The 25,937-nt window shown below is 42.5% G+C and overlaps 1 protein-coding gene across 4 annotated transcripts in view; it reads right to left on the bottom strand.

Moving 5' to 3' along the window:
- EGLN1 (egl-9 family hypoxia inducible factor 1) overlaps positions 1–14,396 on the bottom strand; it is a 58,083-nt gene extending 43,687 nt beyond the window's left edge. For 3 of the 4 annotated variants that reach the window (XM_032841139.1, XM_032841140.1, XM_032841141.1), the window contains exon 1: positions 13,053–14,113. In XM_032841139.1, the coding sequence (XP_032697030.1) occupies positions 13,053–13,949 (897 nt within the window). In that variant the 5' untranslated portion in view covers positions 13,950–14,113. Of the gene's footprint in view, positions 1–13,052 lie in introns of all 4 variants that reach the window. The other variant, XM_032841138.1, reaches the window with a different exon arrangement.
- Positions 14,397–25,937: the final 11,541 nt, after the last annotated feature.

The following is a 25,937-nucleotide window of genomic DNA, read 5'->3' as shown; positions in this document are numbered from 1 at the left end:
GGAGTCTCATGCCCCTGGTGGGGGCGAGGCAGGGAAGACATGCTGGCCCTTCCCCTGGAGGTTCAAGGACGTGCAAGGTCCCACCATGGTCTGTAACCTGATCCACTGACTTTGGGCCTAGGCAATGGAATGAAACTTCACCTTCACAGCAGAACTTTCTCCCCCTACTTGCAGTTAAAAATAGTTTAGGCCTTATTGGCCTGGGTTATTTTTATCTGGAAAATAGGGACTAGAAACAGCATAGTAAGCACAAAAAGGAGAGCTGATCGCAATAGGACAAAAACTCTCACAGACTTTCAAAAAGTGTAGTTTTCGAAATCAGATGGAAATAACGGGAAGCAGGGTAAGGTACCTGGTGGCGCAGTTGAGTACCATTCACTTAGTGTTAACACATGAATAATAAAAGCCATGACAGAACGGAAGGAGCTTTGTGTAAGACAGAGTACTATAAACAGTCTCCTGCCCTTTTAACTTTCTGGAGAAGACACCTTGAGAACAAAAGGTATGCATATGAAGTTTTAGAGAAAAAAAGAGACAGGTACAGCATTCAAGGCAGTATCTGGGAATGGGATTTAAGCTCTATTTTAAAGACTGAAATTGCTGGAGCAAGGGTGTGGGAGTCATAAACCAGTCAAAGAATTCGCAGATGTGCTGGGAGGAGGAGGACAGCGACAGAAGAAAACAATCTGGCAGAAAAAGTGGTTGTTTTTCCAAGAGGAGGAGCAATTAAGAATGGACAGACGGTGTGGGACCAAGCAGTTGCTGGGCATTAGGTGCACAAGAGTCAAACTGTGCCCTTGTAAGTACAACTCAGGAAGGTTTTTGAGTAGATTTTTATGAAGGCCGGTAAATTCATGTAAGATGGATAGAAGTGCTACATAGGAAAGAGTGAATTAAGGCAAAAATAGTAACGCTGGGAAACAACCCAGGTATAGAGTGACCAAAATCCCAACCGGAGTAGCGCAGTGGAAATGCGAGTACCATACGGGATGCCTGATGCAAGGAGCAGCACGCGACAGGGGAAAGACAGGTCCTGTCCTGGGGTGGCTCACAGTTTGCAGAGGAAACCCACCATTGGAGAAAGGTTCTATCAGAGATAAGAAGTGTCACAGCAACAGGCAGGTTAGAAGTACAATTCTGCTTAGAGGCACTGGGGCAAGAATCAACTTAGAGAAACCTCCTTACCACCTTTCCACACAGCAAGCGCCAGGGAAATGTGCTGAGGAAGAAAGCGAAAACAGGTTCAAGGAACCTGCAAGAAAGCTCCAGTGCCTGGAGAAGAAAATATGAGAAATGAATTTTTTTTTTAAGATTTTATTTATTTATTTGACAGAGATCACAAGTAGGCAGAGAGGCAGGCAGAGAGAGAGGAGGAAGCAGGCTCCCCGCCAAGCAGAGAGCCCGATGTGGGGCTTGATCCCAGGACCCTGAGACCATGACCTGAGCTGAAGGCAGAAGCTTTAACCCACTGAACCACCCAGGTGCCCCGAATTTTTTTTTTTTTAAGTCTGTATAGCATACAAAGACTTTGGGGGAAACAATGATACGGACTATGATACAATCTGTGTCTTGGAAATATAACACCAGGATAGAAAGGACTGGAATAGAAAGACACCGAAAAAAAAAAAAAGGCTTTTGTAATAATCTAGACAGAGAAGAAAATACGTCTCAACCGGAGAGAATAAATGTAAACAGGAACAAGAGGGATAGGGAGTAATTTTTAAAGGAGTACAATTTCCATATTGATAAAAGAAGGTATGTTCTTCTAGAACATCGTGCTCTCTTCAGACTTGGAGACTTTGAAAGGACTTCCTCCACTGGGAACGGACTGAAAGTCTCAGTCTAAATAACGCCTCGAGGAGACCCTTCCTGGCTTGCAACTTAGGCCCCCTGATGGGCTCTCGTGGGATCCTGTCCATCTCAGCAACACCCACACACAGCAGGCTCAAGGCTGTCTTCCACTCCAGAATGGCAGAGAGAATGACCTTGGCTTGGGTGCTCTGGAACTACCAGTGCCCAGCACTGGTCCTGGCATTATACTGGACACTCTGTAAATGGCTGTTAAAAAAAATAAATGCAGTCCACAGACAGGATCAATTCTGAACCTGCTCCCTCCTCTCCCCACCAGACAGACCCACCAACTCTCGTCCCCTCTGGCAGGAAACTTGGGAGGACTTCAGTCTCGATCATGCTGAGTTTGCAGTACTTTGAGGACATTCAGGTGGAGATGCCCCTTAGTCCTCTACAGACACCAGGGCAAGGCACAGATCAAGGAGCTCCGACAAACCCCAACAGCTGAAGTCATGGCTGTTCCTCTCTCATCCTCCTCCTGTTACCAGCGCAGTTCCAGCTAACGTTAAATGAGCACTAACTGATCTGCTGAACATTTCTCATGCATTATCCCCTCTATCTTCAAACAAACCTTATGGAATTACGTGCTATTAACTCCTGTTAAACCAGTGAGGAAGCTGATGCTTTGTAAGAAAATTTGCCTCAAATCAGAGTGCAACTAAGCAGCTAGACAAGGTTCTGAACACGGGCAAACTAACTTAAGAACCTGTGCTTCCCAGGCACATCATCGTATCAGCCAGGGAGGAAAAGTGTTGACTAGAGTAAAGACAGAAGACAAAGCACAGACCATTAAGAACAATAACATTTAAGGGCAGACACTGCAAAGGGAGAAACAACTCAAGAAATGGCATTCAGAGCCTGGTGTAATTCCTTCCCCTTGAATGTGGAGTCAATCTAGGGACTTGCTGCTAACAACAGAACACAGTCCAGGATGGCTGTCTCTACCTCGGCGCGGCTGCAGAAGCCTGGGACCTCAGTCTTGCTAGGGCATTTCTGGCTTGCATACTTTGATGAAGCGAGCTGCTATGCTGGGAGAGGCCCAACATGGCAAGGAACTGAGGTCCTCAGTCCAACAACCCACGGGAAAACGAACGCTGCCAACAGCCACAGAGAGAGCCTGGAGGCAGACAGACCCCATTCAAGCCTTGGAGACCATAGAGACCATAGACCCTGGCCGACAGGTGAAGGATGAAGCCAGGCTGTGCCCAGATTTTGTTTGAAGTCACTACAGTTTAGGGTAGTTTGTTATGTAGCAAAAGGTAAGTAATACAAGTGGAGAAGAAAACTCTAGAAATATAGATGTTTCAAGTTCTTCCCACCTGTGGCTTCTGACAGCGATGAGGAGAAAGTTAAGAACTGAGCTGCAAGAAAAAACTACGGTTAGAAGTTGCGAAAAGAGGGGTTCCTGGGGGGGCTCAGTCCATTAAGCGTCTGCCTTTGGCTTAGGTCATGATCCCAGAGTTCTGGGATCATTGGGCTCTCTGCTCAGCGGGGAGGGTGCTTCTCCCTCTCCCTCTGCCTGCTGCTCCCCCTGCTTGTGCTCCCTCTCTGTCAAATAAATAAAATCTTAAAAAAAAAAAAAAAAGCTGGGTAAAGAAGGAGAACTCTGGGAGATGGGCATAAAGGAGGGCAGGTGATGTGATGAGCACTGGGTGTCATATGCAACTGAAGAATCAAAGAACACTACGTCAAAAACTAATGATGTACTAGTTGGCTAACTGAATTCAAATTTAAAAAAAAAAAAGAAGGAAAACTGAAAAGTATAAAGAGGAAAAATAACTGAAAGGCTAAGACCCAGACTAGAGAGCAAGCTGTTTGGGATTCTAGAGGCAGTGTGGTTAATCGTGCTAGTGAAGCAACAAGAAGACCTGGTCTAAGGGGGTAAAAGATCACTGAATTTTCTAATTAAAAAATTCTGGGGGCACCTGGGGTGACTCAGTCGGTTAAGCATCTGACTCCTGGTTTTGGCTCAGGTCAAGACCTCAGGGATGTGAGATCAGCTGTGTGGGCTCCTGCTCAGCAGAAGTCGGCTTGAGATTCTTTCCCCCTCCCTCTTTGCTCCTCTCCCCACAACCTGCATGCTCTCTCTCAAATAAATACAATTTTTTTTAGATTGTATTTATTTGAGAGAGAGAGGGAGCGAGCCTAAGTGGGCGGGGGTGGGGGGAGAGGATAGGGCAGAGGGCAAGGAGGAGCAGACTCCCTGCTGAGCAGAGAACCCAACATGGGGTTTGATCCCAGGGCTCTGGGATCATGACCTGAGCCAAAGACAGATGCTTAACCAACTGAGACACCCCTCAAATAAATAAAATCTTAAAATAAATATAAAATAATTCTTAAGGGGTGCCTTCAGTGGCTCAATTAAGCATCCGACTGTTGTTCAGGTCTTGATCTCAGGGTCTTGAGTTAAGCTCCATGTTGGGCATGGAGCCTAATTAGAAAGAAAGAAAGAAAGAAAGAAAGAAAGAAAGAAAGAAAGAAAGAAAATTTTTAAGACATCTATTTCAGAGAAATAGTGCTAAGAAGTCAGTGGAAGACACAATAGAAAGTAACAAATACCTAGAGCTAGAATGAAGAACACTTACACGACAAAACTACAGACTCAGAACTTCTACTTACCATTTATAGACCAGAGTGGAGTACCAATACTGAGAAAAAAATTCAGATGCATGGTCAATCTCTGAAGACTCCAGAATCCTGACCAAACCTTTTCAATTAATTGGCTAGATTTGATATTTTCTACCTAAGTTTTATTATACAAAATTCAGTCTTAGGGGTGCCTGGGTGGCTCAGTGAGTTAAGCCTCTGTCATTGGCTCAGGTCATAACCTCAGGGACCGGGGATCAAGCCCCACATCGGGCTCTCTGCTCAGCAGGGAATCTGCTTCCCTCTCTCTCTGCCTACCTCTCTGCCTATCTGTGATCTCTGTCTATCAAATAAATAAATAAATAAAATTTCAAAAAAAAAATAAAGGTTCAAAATTCAGTCTTAAATTGAAGTTGTCTGAATTAAGTTGAGAATACAGATTCCTGGATTCTATAGCTCATGTTTAACTTTTCAGGTTTAAATTTTTTAATTTTTATTTTTAGTCTTTTTAGAGAATTATTTATTTGACAAAGAGAAAGAGAGCATGTGCACAAGCAGGGGAGCAAAAGAGGGAGAGGGAGAAGCAAGCTCTCCACTGGGAGCCCAAAGCAGAGCTCGATCCCAAGACCCTGGGACCGTGACCCGAGCTGAAGGCAGATGCTCAACCGACTGGGCCACCCAGGCCCCCTCAGGTTTAAAATTTTTAAAAACCGCTTCATACACGATCACCTAATGTTTATCTATACTTCTATCTGGAGTCAAAAGTGAGGCCTTCTATCCTTCAAAGTCCTGGATACAATATTCCAATTTTAACACCATTAGCTTCCATTTGATAGTTGGTACTTTTAGTTCTAATTCCAGTATCAGGATCAACAGCAAGGGGATGAGAATACCTATTTCTCTAGCATTTTTTAAGATCACTGAATATGGAGCCTAACGCTATCCTCAACTTATCCCCTCTTTCCTTACTACTGTATGAAGCTACCACATCGTCCTAGGTACATGTCAACGGGATTATTTTTTTAATTTTTCAACATTATTTATTCTTTTTATTATTATTATTTTTTAAAATAGCTCCAGGCTCAACATGGGAGTCCAATGTGGGGCTTCAACTCATGACCCTCAGATCAAGACCTGTGGTGAGATTAAGAGTCGGAAACTTAACTGACTGAACCACCCAGGTGCCCCTCAATGGGATTATTTTTGGTATTTTATATTCCTTCTTCTTCTTATTTTCTACAGTAGTTTTACTTTCAACAGCATTTTTAAACCAAGGTGTTTTATTTCTGACTTTATTTTGACATTTAATCTAAATCTATGTTTGTCTCTCACATGCAACCCATTTTCTCCAATGTTTCCCTAAAATTTCAGAATTTGTGTAATTCTTTTTTTTTTTTAAAGATTTTATTTATTTATTTGACAGAGATCACAGGGAGGCAGAGAGGCAGGCAGAGAGAGGGAGGGGGAAGCAGGCTCCCTGCTGAGCACAGAGCCTGACAGGGGGCTCGATCCCAGGACCCTGAGATCCCAGGACCTGAGCCGAAGGCAGAGGCTTAACCCACTGAGCCACCCAGGCGCCCCCTTGTGTAATTCTTTTTACATGATTTGTATCTATAAGCCATCTTAACTGAGCAATTCATACAAGACACACAGCCTCACTTGCTGACAACACCAGAAATGCTGTAGTAACTCCCAGACAGCATCCATGGCAGGGCCGACGAGAGCACAGCATGTAAAGAAGCCACGCAGCCTCTGCAGAAGAGGATGGGCTGTAAGGTCCACAACAGCAGCAAGCACAGGCAGTCAGAAGGAATGTGCGAAGGAAGAGCAGAGAACTTTTCTCTGTAGCTTTGGCTGCAAATTAAGTGTCAACCACCTTATAAATGGAAACTGAAAAAGTGGGGCAAGAGAAGAAAGGCAGAAGAGTTAGGGCAAGACAAAATAATCATTATTTCCTTCCCACTGCCTGAGCCAAAAACCCGGAGTCATTCTCGACTCCTTCCTTCCTGTCTTTCAGACCTCACATCAAATCCATCAGCGAATCTCACAGACTCTACTTTTAAAATCTATCCAGAATCCAACTTATCCCACCATGTCTGCAGATACTCCCCATTGCCTACAGGATAAAACCCAGTTCTTGCCATGGCTTATAAGGCAAAATCCTACATCACGTGACCTTACTTCCCATACCACCACTTCCGGGATCACATCTCTTAACCCTACTCCCTCCTTCACTCTCCTATAACCAGAGCGGCCCCCTTTTTGCTGTTTTCCAAACCCATCTAGCACATTCTGTGTCAGGGCCATAGTATTTGCTATGTAATATCTTCCTTTGGAATGTTCTCCTTGCACGTATCCACATAAGCCAGGTGTCTACTTCAGTGTCTACTTAAAATATCATCTTAGTACTTTATCGATCCTAAGAGACTACCCTCTGGTCACTATCTTTCTTTATTTTTTGCCTTAATATTTGCCACCTAACACGTTATGTATTTACTTATGCATCTGTTTAGTGACTGTCTTTCCCCACCTCTCGCCCACCTCAAGCAGAATTTAAGCCCCATGAGAACAAGGGCTTTTTGGTATTGTCATTGCTCAGACATTCCTAGCTCCTGGAACAGGCAAGTCCTCGCTTCGTATTTGGTGAATGAACAAATGAATGGAAGGACTATCAAAACAGGACTCAGAGAATACAACAAGGCCAACCAAGAGCACATACATTTTGCTTTGGCCAAGAAATGGGGTTTGGGACACTGAATAAGGAAAATGAGGATTCCAAACTCATGAAAATTTCATAGTGGCCTCAATGAGCAAACAGAGACCACAGATAACATCCGAGCTCTTTGGAAACAGAACTGTGAGTCGGTTCTGGGAAAATGTGATAATGAAGTACAAAACATTCCAATAAAGGTGGGAGAACAGTTCCCCGTCTGGACTAGGAAATACAAGTGTGGTAACAACGATTTTAAGGGAAGGCTTTGGTTAACCATCTGTCAGTTTTCTGTTTGTCTGTTTCATTTATTTATTTATTTATTTAGAACAGGAAGGTTTTAGCTGGAATAACAAAGACCATCTATGAATATAGTTCATAACTGATATGAACGCCATCCCATAGTTACAGACAGTATTTCAAGTGCAGAAACAAAGGCATAGTGGGAACGGAGGTAAATGCAAACATAATAAAAAGAAGGCAGGCATAGTAGTAAACCGCATCTATGAAAACCATCTAAGCATCTGGTCAAACGCAAGACTGGAACATTTGGTGTCACTTTAAAGGCCTAAAGCAAAAAATTAAATAACGAAGGTGATAACATCTATCCAAAGGCATACCAGAAAGACACAAGCTTCAGAAAACGCTGGAGAAGATGAACAAAGACAGATATGCAGCCTGATAGTGGGGGGAAAAAAGTAAAGGAAAAGAGAGAATAAATGTGTAAATCACAGAGGCAGAGCGGAAAGATAGTTCCTACTCAGGAAACAAGAGAGGGAAGGCCTGATTCAGGAAAATGGCTTTAATGCTGGAGGAAAGAAAAGAAGGTGAATAAAGAACATCTAGGGAAATTAGGGAGGAATTAACTAAAGAAGGAAAATTTAAAGAAAACTTTTTAAAGATTTTATTTATTTATTTGTCAGAGAGAGAGAGCATGTGTGCCAGCACACAGGCAGGGGGTGTGGTAGGCAGAGGGAGAAGCAGGCTGAGCAAGGAGCCTGTCCCTAAGGAGGAAAATTTAAACTAGAATGTCAGGTAAGCCATACTGTACAATGACAGGAGTAAAAGGGAGAAGAAAAAGGGAAGCTGTAAATGGTCAAGCAATTCTCAAAAAATGGCCCCAAAATACCCCCAAAATTAGCTAAGTAAGAATATGTCATTTTTACACAAGATCCAGCATAAAGTTGCAGAGAATTGATAAGAATCAACTGAATCAAACATCAGTCAGTTTTGTCAGTAAGGAACTCTATGACCTTGAACAAGCCGCTTAACCTCTCCAGGACTTATTTTCTCTGTTTAAAAAGAAATGTATGTGTTTTGGGAGGAGTGGTCAGATAAAAAATGGGTGATCATTCTCAGTCTTTTTTCCCCTCTAGCTTATAAAAGGAAAGACAGGAAAAGCTCATTCTTACAGAAAGATTCAGAAAAACAGGAGAACTTTCAGATTCGTGGAGTAATAGTTAACAACAGTTTAACACTGGGCTTTACAATTCAGCGCTTTTACACGCATAATTATACATACTGCTCACAGCAAGCCTGTGAGGCAGGAAAGGCAACTATGATTTAACACCAGTGGACAAGCGGAGTCACTGAGATGCAGCCGTATGAAGCAATTGGCTCAGGGGCACAGAAGCAGCGGCCGACCCAGGATCCCTGCCAGATGGACCAGCAGCGCCCAGTCCACCAGCCTTCTCCGTTCAGATGCCGTCCTCCCAGGACTAAGGTCTTACAGGGTATTCCTGGGGCTTACTAGGTAACAGGTGGATAAAGAGTTAAAAACGTCCAAAAAACACAAAACCTTTTAATTTAAAATAGAATTCTTTAATAGTTCAAGAAGTGACGTTATATGTGAACTACATGTATACTAATTCGCTATACAAAATGTTTTCCTACAATGTTGAACTTGGTTCAGTCACAACCAATGAAGACGGCTTTTTCAGTCCGCACATCTCTCTTAACTGTAAAGCGCTTCGGGAAACTTATTACTGCACTTGCAATGTTTTCGACCTTTTCACATACGGAATAATGGACTCTGATCTTTAAGACTGATAGACCTATTAAAACATTAAACCAGCTGCTCCCCTTCGTGCATGGTGGATGCCAAGAGTACAGAGAAAGTGGCAGAAGTGGACCGAGAAGGAAGTTATGTTTGGTTTTGTTTGTAACATCTAAAACGCCTGTCACCACATCTCTACTACAGTAGTGAGAATAAAGCCAACAGGATTTTCCTCATCCTATTCTTTGCTCTGAAAACCATCACCAGCCAGAGCTGACTAAGGGCGACACTAACGAAAAATCCTAGGAATATAATCTGCTGCTTCTTAGCCTCAACCCATTTTATCATTCCTTTTCTTGATGTACATTTGAACTGAACAGAGTTGAGTTTTGGATGAATTCCAAAAATACGTATATGATTCTGGCATTTCTACTCTAACACGCACATCTTCCTTCAGAGTAGCTGAGAAATTCCAACTGAAAGGTTCAGCATTTTCCCATGATCCCCGCTCATCTGCATTCCTTTTCCTCCTCTCCCCAAGTGGAGCCACCTATGATTTCTTAGAGCCCACAAGACACCGCTCTTCAAAGATCAGCAGACCATGATTTCTTCCTACTGAACTCACTGCCGGCTGAAGGAAGGGTGTGAGAAAGGAAAAAGGATCTAAGGTCAGTTTGAGGGCAAAAGATGGGAAAATCCCGAAAAAAGGACCAGAGAAAGTGGAAGCTGCAGCTCAGTTACATGTGTCCTAGAGAGCATTACTTCATCCTTCCCCCACAGTTCCTCTTTTAAAGGAGCTGGACAAACAGTGGGCCAGATAAGCATGTCTGAAGTAGAAACTTGGGGGAAATCAAAGTCTAACACTGAATGAGCCACAGCCAAGTATAAATCACTGATTATCAGGCCCTCACACACACAAAGACCACTCAGAATAGACAATATAAATAAAAAAGGATATTTGTTCTTGGTCAGAAAACTTCAATTTAAGTCTTGGTATGTGGCATGATTTCCCACAAGCTCATGATTTCCTGAGGCTCACCTTTCTAAACTATGAACAGGAAAAATATATCAACAATCTACCCATTTTACAGTGTTGCTGTGAAAATCTAAGTGAGAAAAACAGTACACATTTGGGGCAAGTACTTTTTAAATTACTACAGTGGTGTAAAGAATAACAAAATTCTTAACTGAAGATCCTCTCTTCAATCCCATTAGTGCCCATATTCTGCCTCTTAAAAGTTACACAGAAATGAGCATGACTCAAATGGGTAACTATAAAGCAGCTTTTCAGATACTGAAATATACATCGGAAATAAACACTGTGTAGTCATCTACTAAAAAGTTTATAAAGGCCAACCATAAAGTAGTTATTCACACACAAGGCTAATGCTATCACCATCAATAAAATATAGCAAATTTTAGTCCCAGTTGTATGCTAAGTAATCCACAGCTCATCTACTATCCTACCTATATGCAGTATAGTAGAAAAAGCCTGGGGCTTGATATATGAATCCCATCGAGGTTAGTACAAGTGGCTGTCCTTAGCCAAGTCTGACCTGAAATATCCTCAAATGTAAATTAGCAAAACTACCACTTACACTTCAGAAGATTGATTATGGTGATCACGTCTGCATTGGGCCCACTCTAGTGCCTAGCCCACAGTGGTTGCTCAATATATGGTGGCCAACAACCCGACAGCCCTCCCATTCCCCCAAAGCAAGATCTTCGTTTTTTTTTAGGAATACTAAAATTACATGATTGAACACAATCAACAAAAGCTCTCTCAAACAAATACAATGAAAGAGGTTCCCTAAAAACATTCATGGATTCTCAAGTTGTGTGCTGAAAATTAATGTAAGCATAAGATCAGTCTAAGGAGTTTAAAATCTGCCCTTCTGGGATGCCTGGGTGGCTCAGTCAGTTAAGCGTCTGACTCTCAGTTTTGGCTCAGGTCCCGTCTCAGGGTCGTGGTGAGATTCTCTCCCCCTCTCCCAATGCCTGGCTCCGCCCCACTGCCCTGCCCCTCCCCCTCCGGCCCCGATGCAAGCTCTCTTTCTCTCTCTCAAATAAATAAATAAATCTCTTTGAAAACAAACAAACAAAAAAAAGAAATAAAATAATATGCTAGAGTGATTTAGGACCTCAACTACTGTTCCCTTCAGGCACCAGGATGCCTGATGCAGAGGTGGCTATTTTCCAACAACCTCCCGGTGAGAAGCAACTGCTCTAAGATCTTGCCGGGCTAACTACTATCCCTTCCCTGAGGCCACACTGAAAACAGGGGGTCAGGAGAGGACTTAACTCAGAAAGCTAAATTAACCAAGGAAAGCAGATCAAGGAAGATTTAGGACATTAACTTCTTCGTAAATTAGCCTTAAGTTTATACCCCAACTAATGACCGGTGGGGATCTTCCCGCAGGCCGGTTTCCTTCCTGCTCTAGAGTTCATGACTATATTAAGATTTGATCCATGACAAAAGTTCTGTTTTTTTATATAAATGAAATTCTTATTGCAGACTGAGACTGAGGTCTAATCAGGCTTCCTTTTCCTCCTCTAGCTTAATATTAAGCGACTGTTCACTTTTTTGAAACCACACATGAAGACATGTGCCTTCATCCAGTAATGAGGCAGCAATATATAAATTAGAGTTTACACTGTATTTTTCCCCACAAAATTTTCATGTTTAGAACTTTCCTCACTGCCTTATGCTCGGCCTTCAGGCAGCCTGAAAGTCACCCATGATGCTGGCAAAACAGATGCCCTGACAACACACAAAAGAACCGGTGGGCAGAGTCCGTGTGTGTGCACAAAACACACACGTGACGGTCTCCTAAGACAAGCTCTTAAAACTCAAACTATCAGACGCAGATTGATGGTGGAGGAGGGTGGAGCAGGGCGGCCTGGGGAAGAGCTGGATACAAAGAAAAGATTAAGACCTGGGAAGCAACCTGAAAAAGAACTGCGAGAGAGAGCATTAAGGAGGGAAGTCTCAGGTTTACCATAGAGAGGAGGGAAGAGGAATTAGACTAGGTACCAGCGGAAGAATGGGGGGGGGGGGCTACAAGAGTAAAAGAGAAAACAAAGAGATTCCACCAAATTGAGATTTTAGAACGAGCCCTCCCTCCTGCTCCAATTCCGTGGGTTTTGTTTTTTTCCTAGCAGGAAGCTACAACACACTTCTGTTTCAACAGAAGGATTATATTAACAAAGCGAATAAAGGAAACCTATGCTAAAAATGTAACCCACCTACACTGCAAGGTCTAAAAACGGAAATACTTCTTTCCCCGTTTTGTGGGGGGTTTCAAAACAGCAGGGACAGGGAAGGGGAAGGAGATAGGAGAAGGGAGGGGTGCAGCCAAGCTCTTCCTGAATACACGAGTCTTTTGACCAAGTACTGATTTCAAATTTACCTTTTCGCGGTCAGGCCGGCACCTCCTTAAACCAAACACAGCATTCCACTCTGTAAACCAGAACCTGATGAGCGGCTCCGACACCATAGGGAGAATTTAGGGGTGTAGGCAAACACTGGGCAGATGCAGAACCAGCGCTGGCTTTGGGAACTACTCTACTACCCCCAACGGGAGGCTAAAACTCCAGTGAGGTTTGAACTGACAGTGCACTGGAAAAGCAAAAACAGCAAAAAACAGCCAAGTGAAAGGGCGGGCCTAAGGTCAGCCACAAAACCATGCCACCAGACAGAGACGTTTGTAAAGGGGCAGTAAGTGGAAAACAGTGGGCAAGAGAGAAAGGATATAAGCACCTATCTCCGGACAGGAACCGTTTTCCCGATGGGGTCTACGTACACAAGAAGGAAATTACTTTCTACAAAGAAACCACGCTCCTGTCGCGGGGCCGGGGGCGGCCCGCGCAGCTAAGGGACGCCCAGCGCACCCCCCAGCGCTCACTTACTTTCGTCCGGCCGTTGATTTTGTAGTTGCCCAGCTTCCCGTTACAGTGGCGGATCAGGTCGTCCATGCTGCTCATGAGCAGCCCGATGGTTTCGCAGCCCGGCTCCTTGCCCTCGATCCAGGTGATCTTATCGCCTCGGATGTCCTTGGACGAGTCGCTCTTCTGGCTGACCAGCTGGCCGTCCGTGAACTTGCCGGTGTCGTGCAGGGCGCGCACCTCGTCGCCGATCTGCTGCCCGGTCTCCTTGCCCAGGAAGTCGTCCACCACACAGATGCCGTGCTTGTTCATGCACGGCACGATGTACTCCAGCGCCAGCTTCAGCGCCGGCAGCGGCTTCGTCTGCCCGTTGGGCCGCAGGCCGCCGCCGTGGCTCAGCCCCTCGCCCGGCGTGTGGCTGGGCGGGTACAGGTTCGTCTTCTCCGGGTCCTCCTCCTTCGCGGGCTCCGCCTCGACCGCCGCCGCCTGGCTCTGGCCGCCGGCAGCCGTGCGAGGCGGGGACGCGGCCGCAGCGGGGTCGGCCGCGGGCTTGGCCTTTGCCATGGCCGCGTCCGCGGCGGCCCGCGGGCCCGCCTTTTCGGCGGCGCTGTCCCGGCGCGGCACTGCCTTCCTGGCCTCCCTGGCCCCGGCCCCGCCGGCCCTGGGCGGCGGCGCGGAGGCGGCGGGCGCGGGGCCGGGGTGCCGGTGCTGGCCCGCTCCGTGGCCGGGGGCGCCCTCGCCGCCCTGGCACACGAGCTTGTGCTTCTTCCAGTCCTGGCGCTGGTGCTCCTTGCTGCAGTAGAAGGAGCTGCGGCAGCGGCTGCAGCGCAGCAGGTTCTCCATCTTCCCGCACAGCTCGCAGTACTGCCGGTCTCGCTCGCTCGGGCTCGGCCCGCCGGGCCCGCCGCTGTCATTAGCCATGGCGGCGGCGGCGGAGGCGGCAGCCGAGCAGGAGAGGTGGCGGCCGGAGGGCCTCGCCCGGGGACGGGGAGCAAGCGGAGCGACAGAGGCCGTCACTGCGCCATGCACCCGCCACTCCCCGCCTGAGGGAGGCCGGCGCCCCGCGCCCTCGGCCCGGCCGCTTCCTCGTCCTCGGGTCCGGCCGCGCAGCGCCGGCGGCCGCCTCAGCGCCTCATCGCGGCCGCGAGCTGGGGCACCGCGGCCTGCGCGGCGGACAGAGACCTCCGCTCGGACACGCGGGGCCCGGCGCGCGAGACCGGCCGCCGCCGCCGCCGCCGCCTTAACGTCCGCGGTCGCCCGGCCAGGCCTGTGGAGGAGCGCAGGGCGTGCGGGCGCCACTCGCTCTGCGCGCTCTGCACGTACACCACGGCCCCGCCACGACCCGGGCGGGCGGCGCGCGAGGGCGGAGGGGGCCGAGGGGAGGGCCGAGGGGAGGGCCGAGGGGGCGGTGGCCGCGCACACGCGCTCGGGCGCGGGCGGCGCCGGGGCCGCCTTCGCTCGCCCGCACTCGGCGGGGTTGGGCCTGGGAGCCGGGTCCCGGCAGCCTGCGCCCCCCCCACCCCGCCCCTCTGCGCGCCCCGCCCGGGGCGGGCCCGGGACACGGAGGCCGGCGCGCTGCCACCGCCCGCCGCTGCCTGCGCGGGGACGCCGAGGGGCAGGCCCGCGAGAGCGGAAGGGCGGGGCCGCCGGGCCACAGACCGGCCCTGCGCGGCGGACGGTGCCTACACCTGCTGGGGAGAGCGCGGGGGCGGGAGCTGCGCGGAGCGGGGCCCGGAATATGGCAGCAGTCGGTTTAGGACCCGCCAGGTGGGTTCTCGGCGCGCCCCAGCCTGCGCTGCAAGGTGGTTCTCGCTGTCCCGGTCTTGCATAGGAGGAAACGGAAATTCAGAGAAGTAAAGTAACTTGCCCAAGGTCACGCAGGACTGGGACTGGATCCAGGAATTAGACTCTGTCAGATTCCAAGGCTGCTTTTTCCATGACACCAACACGGCCTCTATTTCGAGGCCTGAAGTGGTTAAAAACAAAAAATAAGTCTCGCTGCAGCGTTTATCCTAGCCCCCATGCCCCGTGTGAGGCACATTTACAGGTACTGAAATTTTACTTTATTTATTTTTTTTTTTTTAAAGCCATTTCTAAGCCTTACGAGATGTTGCCGAGCGTCAAATCCTCTGAAGAAATTTTTGGCTGCCAAGTTCAAGTTAATCAGTGGTCGTTCCAATATCCACATTCAGGCACTTAAATTCAAACTGATGGAATTTCTCCTGAGAATTGGATTTTGGCGGTCAACGAGCATTAACGACTTCTTAAATTTAAAAAATCTCGTGTTAGAATCCGTGCTACGCCCGATGAACCTATTTTTGTTTTGTAAGACATAAAAATCTTATCAGAAATAAAGCCAGAGATTTCTTTCCACTTTGCCACTTAAGAATAAAAAGCTGCAATTTAGATTTTCACAATTTTTATTGAACGCCTGCTACTGTGAAAATGCTGTGCTAGGCTTGCGTATCATCCGAACAGATTGACAGTAGCATCAGTCCTGGAGATGACAGCCTCTCAGACTGACAGCAGAGCAGTTGAAAGGTCAAAGGCAGGAGAATACAAGGAATGATTAGAAATTACTTTGTAGAATTCTGTTTTTTAACTGGCCTGAGTCAAAAACATCACAGCTCTCGCACCAACTATGCAGAACTTAGAAGTGTCCCTAAATTCTTCTATGTAACTAAACAGTCTCCCCTCGATCCAGTCGTCTGTCCTGGTGACTGAGGACAGTAATTCCAATTAGCTTGGACTTTGGGAGACTGAGGTAAATGTTATACTCACAGCTTCAAATTACAAACCAAACTAAAAGTCCAACTTTCTGGAAAGAATCAACACCTGAATCCATCTCAATTGTGTATCCAACTTTCCCAGAGCTTGATTAAATGCAGTAAAATATTGTTTCAGATACTGCTAATTAGGCTTTTTCAACAAATGCCTTAGCAGCATGCTACGTGCCACACTGTGCTTGGCACACAAATGAACTAGTTCTACTATGTACACTCGACAGGTATATGGTCCAGTGCACGGGGCGGACACGTAAACTAATAATGACAACCTCGAATTTGGACTGTTTTGTAAGAGAGGGGTGGGTAGAAGGGGATTGGAACAAAGAGAAAGGAATTGCTAGGTCTGCCTTCTGCACTAAGCAAGATTCCAAGCAAATTAGTTAAGAAGTTCTTAAAAATGTAAAGAAGCTGTCCAATGACTTAAAATAGCAAACTTTTAAAACATTTTTGATATACATAAATTATATGAACTATAATTCCAATACATGTAAAAGAGAATACTTCATAGGCCTCCTTTTGCTAGAGTAATTATAAATGATTCTTAACTATCCTCAAGGGCAGGAACTTTACTGAAGAACACTCATTCCACAAACATGTGATTCTTCTAAATTTAGTTATTTGTAGGTACTAAAAGTAGCCCAACAATTTTGTTTAAAATTACTGTTTAGGTCTATGGTGTGCAAACAAGTGTATTTACATGCCTGTATGCTTTTTTTCTCCATGTCTAGTTAAAAGAACAAATACTCATATCAAAACCTTCAGTAGTGGGTCACCTGGGTGGCTCATTCGGTTAAGAGGTTGCCTTGGGCTCCGGCCATGATCCCAGGGTCTGGGATCGAGCCCCATGTGGGGCTCTCTGCTCAGTGGGGGAATTGTTTCTCTCTCTACCTATCTCTCCGCCTGCTTGGACGTGTTCTCTCTCTCTGACAAATAAATACAATCTTAAAAAAAAAAAAAAACAACCTTCGTTTGCTTCCTTTTTGTTCTAAGTACACAAAATCACAAACTGAACATGTATACCTTGAAAATACTTAATATGACACTTCCAAAATTTTCATGAACTGAGCAAATATAAAATATTATTTCAAATATTTCCGAAGATCCACAATTTCTGAATTTTCACTTATGTAGTCTCAATAATCTGTGAACTAATTCCAAGTTAGTGAGAATCTCACCAAACCATCTGCTGGCAATGCTACAGCCAGCCAATGAGAAGTTCACCAAGAAGATTCTGGAACTCTACCAACATTGTAGCAGTGGCCACTTACTCAGATGTTAAGAGATTTACATTGTCATGTAGGAACTTATAAACACTTCTATGGTGCTTATGTCAGTCTCTGTCCTAAGCATTTTACAAATACTCATTTAATCCTCATGAATACACTATGAGGTGTGTACTGTTATGATGCTCATTTACCAAGGGTGAAACCAGAGTAAGGCAATGAATGAGTGTCCCTCTCAATTCTCGGGATTATATGATTAGTAGCATTAGGAGTGTTACCTAATACTCTGGGGAGAACAAAGGCTTGCATCTCCCAAAGCCAGGAATTATTACGAGTTTTTTCCTGCCCCGAACCTAATCCAGATCAACTGTTCTAGAAACGGAAGGATGAATTGAAGTAAAAGTACTGTCATCCCCATACCTCACTGGCTTGGGCCAAAGCTAACCCACCACGGATCTGGCTTCCCTTTGCTCTTTCTGGCAATGTTAACGTAAACTATTAAGCAATCACCACTACAAACTGACAAGAGACTTACAAAGATTGCGGCAAAGCTGAGAGTCAATGCGCAGGACAGACTTAAGTGAGGACATGAATGTACAAATGGTTGTGTTGACTCTTGAGGAAAGCCCAGGGAACAATTTACCTTCCAGGGACTAGCCCCATTTCTCCTTTAAAAATATGTTAAAAATTAAACTGAAAGCTTTTCCGCTAAGGTCAGGAACACGGCAGGGATGTCCGTTATCACCACTGCTATTCAACATAGTACTAGAAGTCCTAGCCTCAGCAATCAGACAGCAAAAAGAAATTAAAGGCATCCAAATCGGCAAAGAAGAAGTCAAACTATCACTCTTTGCAGATGATATGATACTATATGTGGAAAACCCAAAAGACTCCACTCCAAAACTGCTAGAACTTGTACAGGAATTCAGTAATGTGTCAGGATATAAAATCAATGCACAGAAATCAGTCGCATTTCTCTACACCAACAATAAGACAGAAGAAAGAGAAATTAAGGAGTCCATCCCATTTACAATTGCACCCAAAACTATAAGATACCTAGGAATAAACCTAACCAAAGAGACTAAGAATCTATACACAGAAAACTATAAAGTACTCATGAAAGAAATTGAGGAAGACACAAAGAAATGGAAAAATGTTCCATGCTCCTGGATTGGAAGAATAAATATTGTGAAAATGTCTATGCTACCTAAAGCAATCTACACATTTAATGCAATTCCTATCAAAGTACCATCCATTTTTTTCAAAGAAATGGAACAAATAATCCTAAAATTTATATGGAACCAGAAAAGACCGCGAATAGCCAAAGGAATATTGAAAAAGAAAGCCAGAGTTGGTGGCATCACAATTCCGGACTTCAAGCTCTATTACAAAGCTGTCATCATCAAGACAGCATGGTACTGGCACAAAAACAGACACATAGATCAATGGAACAGAATAGAGAGCCCAGAAATAGACCCTCAACTCTATGGTCAACTAATCTTCGACAAAGCAGGAAAGAATGTCCAATGGAAAAAAGACAGCCTCTTCAATAAATGGTGTTGGGAAAATTGGACAGCCACATGCAGAAAAATGAAATTGGATCATTTCCTTACACCACACACGAAAATAGACTCAAAATGGATGAAGGACCTCAATGTGAGAAAGGAATCCATCAACATCCTTGAGGAGAACACAGGCAGCAACCTCTTCGACCTCAGCCGCAGCAACATCTTCCTAGGAACATCGCCAAAGGCAAGGGAAGCAAGGGCAAAAATGAACTATTGGGATTTTATCAAGATCAAAAGCTTTTGCACAGCAAAGGAAACAGTTAACAAAACCAAAAGACAACTGACAGAATGGGAGAAGATATTTGCAAACGACATATCAGATAAAGGGCTAGTGTCCAGAATCTATAAAGAACTTAGCAAACTCAACACCCAAAGAACAAATAATCCCATCAAGAAATGGGCAGAAGACATGAACAGACAATTCTGCAAAGAAGACATCCAGATGGCCAACAGACACATGAAAAAGTGCTCCATATCACTCGGCATCAGGGAAATACAAATCAAAACCACAATGAGATACCACCTCACACCAGTCAGAATGGCTAAAATTAACAAGTCCGGAAATGACAGATGCTGGCGAGGATGCGGAGAAAGGGGAACCCTCCTACACTGTTGGTGGGAATGCAAGCTGGTGCAACCACTCTGGAAAACAGCATGGAGGTTCCTCAAAATGTTGAAAATAGAACTACCCTATGACCCAGCAATTGCACTGCTGGGTATTTACCCTAAAGATACAAACGTAGTGATCCGAAGGGGCACGTGCACCCGAATGTTTATAGCAGCAATGTCTACAATAGCCAAACTATGGAAAGAACCTAGATGTCCATCAACAGACGAATGGATAAAGAAGATGTGGTATATATATACAATGGAATACTATGCAGCCATCAAAAGAAATGAAATCTTGCCATTTGCGACAACATGGATGGAACTAGAGGGTATCATGCTTAGCGAAATAAGTCAATCGGAGAAAGACAACTATCATATGATCTCCCTGATATGAGGGAGAGGAGATGCAACATGGGGGGTTAATGTGGTAGGAGAAGAGTAAATGAAACAAGTTGGGATTGGGAGGGAGACAAACCATAAGTGACTCTTAATCTCACAAAAAAAACGGAGGGTTGCTGGGCAGAGGGGGGTTGGGGGGGGTTATGGACATTGGGTAGGGTATGTGCTATGGTGAGTGCTGTGAAGTTTGTAAATGTGGAGATTCACAGACCTGTACCCCTGGGGGAAAAATATATATATATATATATGTTTATAAAAAAATAAAATTTAAAAAAAAAAAAAAAAATATGTTAAAAATTCACAAGAGAGTGTATCTTGGCTGTTCAGGAAATAAAAATCAAACATCTGATTGTTAACTAATGACCTCTTGTTTCCCCATCTGTGACGATCTTGTTTTAATATGTTACAGAGAACAGAAAAATCACAAGTATAACATAGGCATCCCCCCAAGATAAACAGGAAGACAATCTTTGAGTTCTGGGAAAGCAACTAAAAATCTGAGCCATTTTCTAACTATAGTATTGGGACGCGCTCAAGAAGGTGTTGTTAGGAAATAGCACCTGGTTTTCTCTGTACTGGGGGTTCTGCCAGGTGCACACATAAGCTGTGTGCTTCCCCACGTATGTGGAGCCGACTCTGCTGTCTACTAAGGTTTCTTTAGAAAATTAGATATTTCAAAAGACTTTTTATGTATTCCAGAAAATGTATCTATCACCCAACTTTATCAGCTTATGATTTAAAACTTACCAATCCAGTTAAAAATTGATGAGTTCATCTCAAGAAATAGAACCTAAAACTTTGAACAATTTCTCACTCTAGTGATTTTTTTTATTACTCACAAACACCGATACTATGTTATATGTTACTGTAATTACACAATGAAGGCTCTCCCCCCACCCCCCTGCCCAACAAACATTACCTAAAGTTGAACTGACTTTTAGTATATTCCCAGTAAATAACTTAAACCAGTCCAGGTCAGAGACACCTAAATAATTTTTCTGTAACATTGTTTTATGTGAAAAACTGTAAACATACATAAAAATAGAGACAATCATATAATCTAACTCAATCCTGATTAGTTCAACAGTTATCAGTAGCCCAATCCTGCCCCCATTTTGCCTTTTTTTTTTAAATTATTTCTTTACTGAGATATAATTGACATAGAACCTTGTATTAGTTTTAGGTGTACAACGTAAGGATTTAACACATGATTATACTGTGAAATGATCACCACAGTAAGTTTAGTTAATATCAATCACCGCATATGGTTACAATCTTTTTTCTTGTTATAAGAACTTCTGAGATCTACTCTCTTAGCAACTTTGAAATAGTTACTTATCTGGCCAGGGGAGAGAGAGAGAGAGAGAGAGAGAGAGAGAGAGAGAAAGCACAAGCAGGGGAAGCCAAACAGGGAGAAGCAGGCTCTCTACTGAGCAGGAAACCTGATGCAGGACTCAACCCCAGGACCCTGGGATCATGACCTGAGCCAAAGGCAGACATTTAACCGACTGAGCCACCCAGGAGTCCTGGCTCCTGTGTGTTTTAGATGTGTTCACACTAATCCTTGATAATTTTCTTGTCTTCTGGTATAAGATGGCCCAGACTTACCCTGTACATTTTCCTGCTCCTGACCTGAAATCAGTCATTTCTTCAAAAACCCTGGGTTCCTTCTAGAAGGAAATGGTAGTTAGAAACCACCATCAGTAGTACTCATTGCCACTGGGTTGTTATTGCTCCTAGATCTTTTCAGTGATTAGAGCTAGGAAATAGGTAATTTTTTTCAAGAGAAAAAAATCTTGAATTCATACTAATATTACATATTACAATTATATATAACATATTACAACATATTACAATATTACATATTACATCCTTGAACATAGTACATGTTCAAGAAAAAATCTTGAATTAATACTAGTATTCCAGTTCAAATGTAATATTATAGCGTTGTATCTTAATTTATTTGATTTTATATTTGTGTTTCATTTTCTCATAGGAAACTTTTTTTCCTGATGACATTTGCAAAACTACTTATCTGCTTTATTCCACCTAAGAGTTTATTGTATTCTTTTTGTTTATGTAATATGTCCCATTAGGGACAGATAGTGAAAACAGTGTGTTTTAAAGTCACCTGATCTAATTATTTTCTCTATATGACTGCGCCATCAACTTGAGATGTGGTTAGTTTACTTTCAGTTCTGTTTTCAATTTTTAGGGGATTGATTTTTTTTTCCATTTTGGAATTATTCCTTTACTTATGCAGTACATAGCATATAGCTAGATATTGTTCTCAATTCTTCCCATGCATCATCTAATTTAACCCTCACAGTAAACCTGTGGGTGGGTATTACCACCTCTGCTTTATGCCTAGGAAGAGTGAGGTACTAACAAGTTCCATCATTTCCTAGATCACAAGGGGCAGGATAAGGATTTAAACTGAAGGGTCTGATTTATAATCCCCTGGCAAAACATGGTAAGTTCCATAAGAGAGATAAATGTGAATTAATATGGGGGAGTCAAAGAACGGAAACTGCATTTTTAAAATTTCATGACAGTTATCCTAACAGGTGTGAAGTGATCGCTCACAGTGGCTTTGATTTGCATTTCCCTGATGATTACAGATGTTGAGTGCCTTTTCATGTTAGCCTGTTGGCCATTTATTTATCTTCTTTGGGGAAATATTTATTCAAGTCATTTGTTCATTTTTAAATTGGATTATTTGGGTTTTTTTTTTTCTATTGAGTTGTAGGAGTTACTTATGTATTGTGGATATTAACACATTATCAGATATATTGTTTGCAAATATTTTCTTCCGCTCCATAGGTTGCCTTTTCACTCTGTTGTTTGTTTCTTCTGCTGTGCAGGAGGTTTGAGATTAATGTAGTTGCATGTAGTCTCCTATTTTTGCATTTGATGCTTGTGCTTTACATGTGATATCCAGGAAATTACTTTTTCCCTTTGTTTTTTTCTAGGAGCTTTGTGATTTCAAGTCTTACATTTTTGTGAGTAGTGTAAGATAGGGGTCTGATTTCATTCTTCTGTTTTTGGCTGTCCGGTTTTCCCAATATCATTTATTTAAGAGACCATCCTTTTCCCATTGTGTGTTGTTGGCCCGCTTGTCCAAAATCAGCTGACCATATATGTAGGGGTTTATTTGTGGACTCTCTATTCTGTTCCACTGATCAATGTGCCTGTTTTATGCCAGTGCTATACTGTTTTGATTGCTACAGCTTTATACTATAGCGTGAAATCAGGTACTGTAATGCCTCTAGGTCTGTTTTTTGGGGGTCTTTTGTGATTACATATACATTTTAGAGTTGTTTGTTCTATTTCTGTGAAAATAACCACCCCTGGAATTTTGAATGGGATTCCTGAAATCTGTAGATTGCTTTGGGTAGTATGGACATTTTCGCCATCTGAATTCTTCCAATGCAAGAATATGGGACATCTTTCCCTTTATTTGTGTCTTCTTTGATCTCTTTCATCAATGTCATAGTTTTCACTATACACGCCTTTCATTTCCTTGGTTAAATTTATTCCTAAGTATTGTTTTTCATGCTATTTTAAATGGAATTGTTTTCTTAATTTCTCTTTCATATAGTTCGTAGTATATAGAAGTGCAGCTGATTTCTATATGTTGATTTTGTATTTGTATTCTTATTGTACAATTTCACTGAATTTATTTGTTAAATTCTAACACTTTTTAGTAGGGTCATTAGGGTTTCTATATATAAGACCACATCATCTGTGAACAGAGATAACTAATTCTTCCTTTCTGATGTGGATGACTTTTATTTCTTTTCCTTGCCTACTTGCTCTAGCTAAGACTTCCAATAGTATCTTGAATAAAACTGGTGAAAGTGGGCATCCATCTTCATCATGGAGGAAAAGATTTTAACTTTCACCATTGAGTATCACTGAGGGCCTGTTATATATACGGCCTTTGACGAACATTTATTTCTTCGAAACCCAATTTGTTGAGTGTTTTTATCATGGGAAAAAAAAAGGATTTTGCCAGTTGTTTTTTCTTCATTTATTGAGATGATCATATGATTTTTGTCACTGATTTTGTTAATGGTGTATCACATTGGTTGATTTGCAGATGTCAAAACATCCTTGCATCACAGGAATAAATCCCATATGTTCAAGGTGAAATGATCCTTGTGATGTGCTGTTAAATTCGGTTTGCTAATATTTTGTTGAGAATTTTTACATTTACATTCATCAGGCCTGTAATTTTCTTTTCTCAGAGAATCTTTATTTGGCTTTGGCATCAAGGTAAGGCCATCCTCATAAAATGAATCTGAAGTGTTCCTCTTCTTCAGTTTTTTGGAAGAGTTTGAGAAGCATTGACATTAATTCTTTGTTTGGCAGAATTCACCAGTGAAACCATTGGGTCCTAGGCCTTTCTGTGTTGGGAAGTTTTTTGATTGCTGATTCAACCCTCTTACCCCTATTGGTCAGTTTAGATTTTCTTTTTCTTCATGATTCATTCTTGATATACACTATGTTTCTATGAATTTATCCATTTATTGTAGTTTATCCAGCCTGTTGGCATATAATTATTTATTGTAGTCTCTCATACTCCTTTGTATTTTTGTGGTATTAGTTGTAATTTCTCCTGTATTTTTTATAAATAAATCTATAAATATAATAATAATTTTACAAATATATAAGTCTCTTCCTCCTCTCTTATGTAAAAGGTAGCATATTACATGTCCTGATTTGCATTTTACTTATTTTACTTAATATATTCTGGAAACCACTGCACATTTCTTCCCCAGAGACCTTCCTCATTTGTTTCTATAAATGCACGGGTCTCCATCATATGAATATGCTGTAGTGCATTCAACCAGTCTCCTATGTTTAAATGTTTGGGTAGTTTCCTTATATTGATAATTTTATTTTCTTTATTTTTTTCCTGATTCATCTAGCTAATGTATTGTGAGATTTATTGGTCTTAACAGAACAATTTTGGTTTCATTGATTTTCTTTATCATTTATTTTCTATTCACTGATTTCTGCTACTTTCTGAGTAATTTCCTTTTTCAATTCATTCCAGATTTAACTGTCTTTTTCTGGTTTGTTAAGGTGGAAACCTGGGAACATGTTTAGACTTTCTTCTTTTCTACGTGAACACTTAAAGGTATAAATTCCTCTATAAACATTACATTAGCTGCAATCCATGTATGTTGATACGTTGTGTTTTCATTTTCATTCAGTAAAATGTGTTTTGAGATAATATCCCTTGTGATTTCTTCTTTGACCCATGACTATTTAGAAATGGGTTATTTAATTTCTAAAGTTGTGTGTGTGTGTGGTGTATTGATTTTTATATGTTTGGAATTTCCAGGTATCTTTCTGCCGTTGATTTCTGATTTAATCCCATTTGGGATGGAGAACATATTCTTTATTATTTCAATTGTTTTTCAATTTATTGAGACTTATTTTATGACCCAGTTCTGGTGAATGGTCCATGTGTGCTTGAAAAAAAACTGTTTTCTACTGTTGCTGAGTAGAATATTCTGTAGAATTTAGTTGGGTCAAGTTGGTTGACAGGATTCAAGTTTTCTATATTCTTACTTATTTTATATTTATATATTTATAATATATAAATATATATATTAAATATATATTAAATAATATATAATTTAATTTATATTAAATTAAATATTAAATATTAATTTAATTTATATTAAATATATATTATTTAATATATTAAATAATATATATTTAATATAAATTAAATATTTATATATTTAATAAATATATATATTTATATATTTATATTTATATTACTTACTTATTTCTATATTTCTTACTTATTTTCTGTGTATTATCAGTTGTTTAGAAAGGAGTGTTGAAATCTCCAGCTATAGTTATGTGGGATTTTTGTGCTCTCTCTTGTCTGAGAGCTTTTGCTTTTACATTTTGATGCTGTTATTAGATACACAATTGAAATTGTTATTTTGTAGTGAATTGATCCTTTTTTTTTTTTTTTGCCAGAGAGAAAGAGAGAGTGAGAGAAAAAGCACAAGCACGGGGAGCAGAAGGCAGAGGGATAAGCAGGCTCCCCATTGAGCAAGGAGCCTGATGTGGGACTTGATCCCAGGACCCTGAGATCATGACCTGAACCAAAGGCAGACACTTCACTGACTGAGCCATCCAGGTTCCCCTGAATTGATCCTTTTATCTTTAGGAAATACCCTCTTTATTCTCTTTATTCTTTATTCAAAATACTCTTTATTCATGTTAATTTTACCTACCCCAATGTTTACTTTGAGACTAATATAGCCACTTTATCTTACAATTAATGTTTGCATG

This window comes from Lontra canadensis, unplaced genomic scaffold, assembly GCF_010015895.1.
Source record: "Lontra canadensis isolate GAN:19392208 unplaced genomic scaffold, GSC_riverotter_1.0 scaffold120, whole genome shotgun sequence".
Taxonomy (NCBI): Eukaryota; Metazoa; Chordata; class Mammalia; order Carnivora; family Mustelidae; genus Lontra; species Lontra canadensis.
The sequence above is the reverse complement of the archived record's forward strand: the minus strand, read 5'-3'. Positions and strand labels throughout refer to the sequence as shown.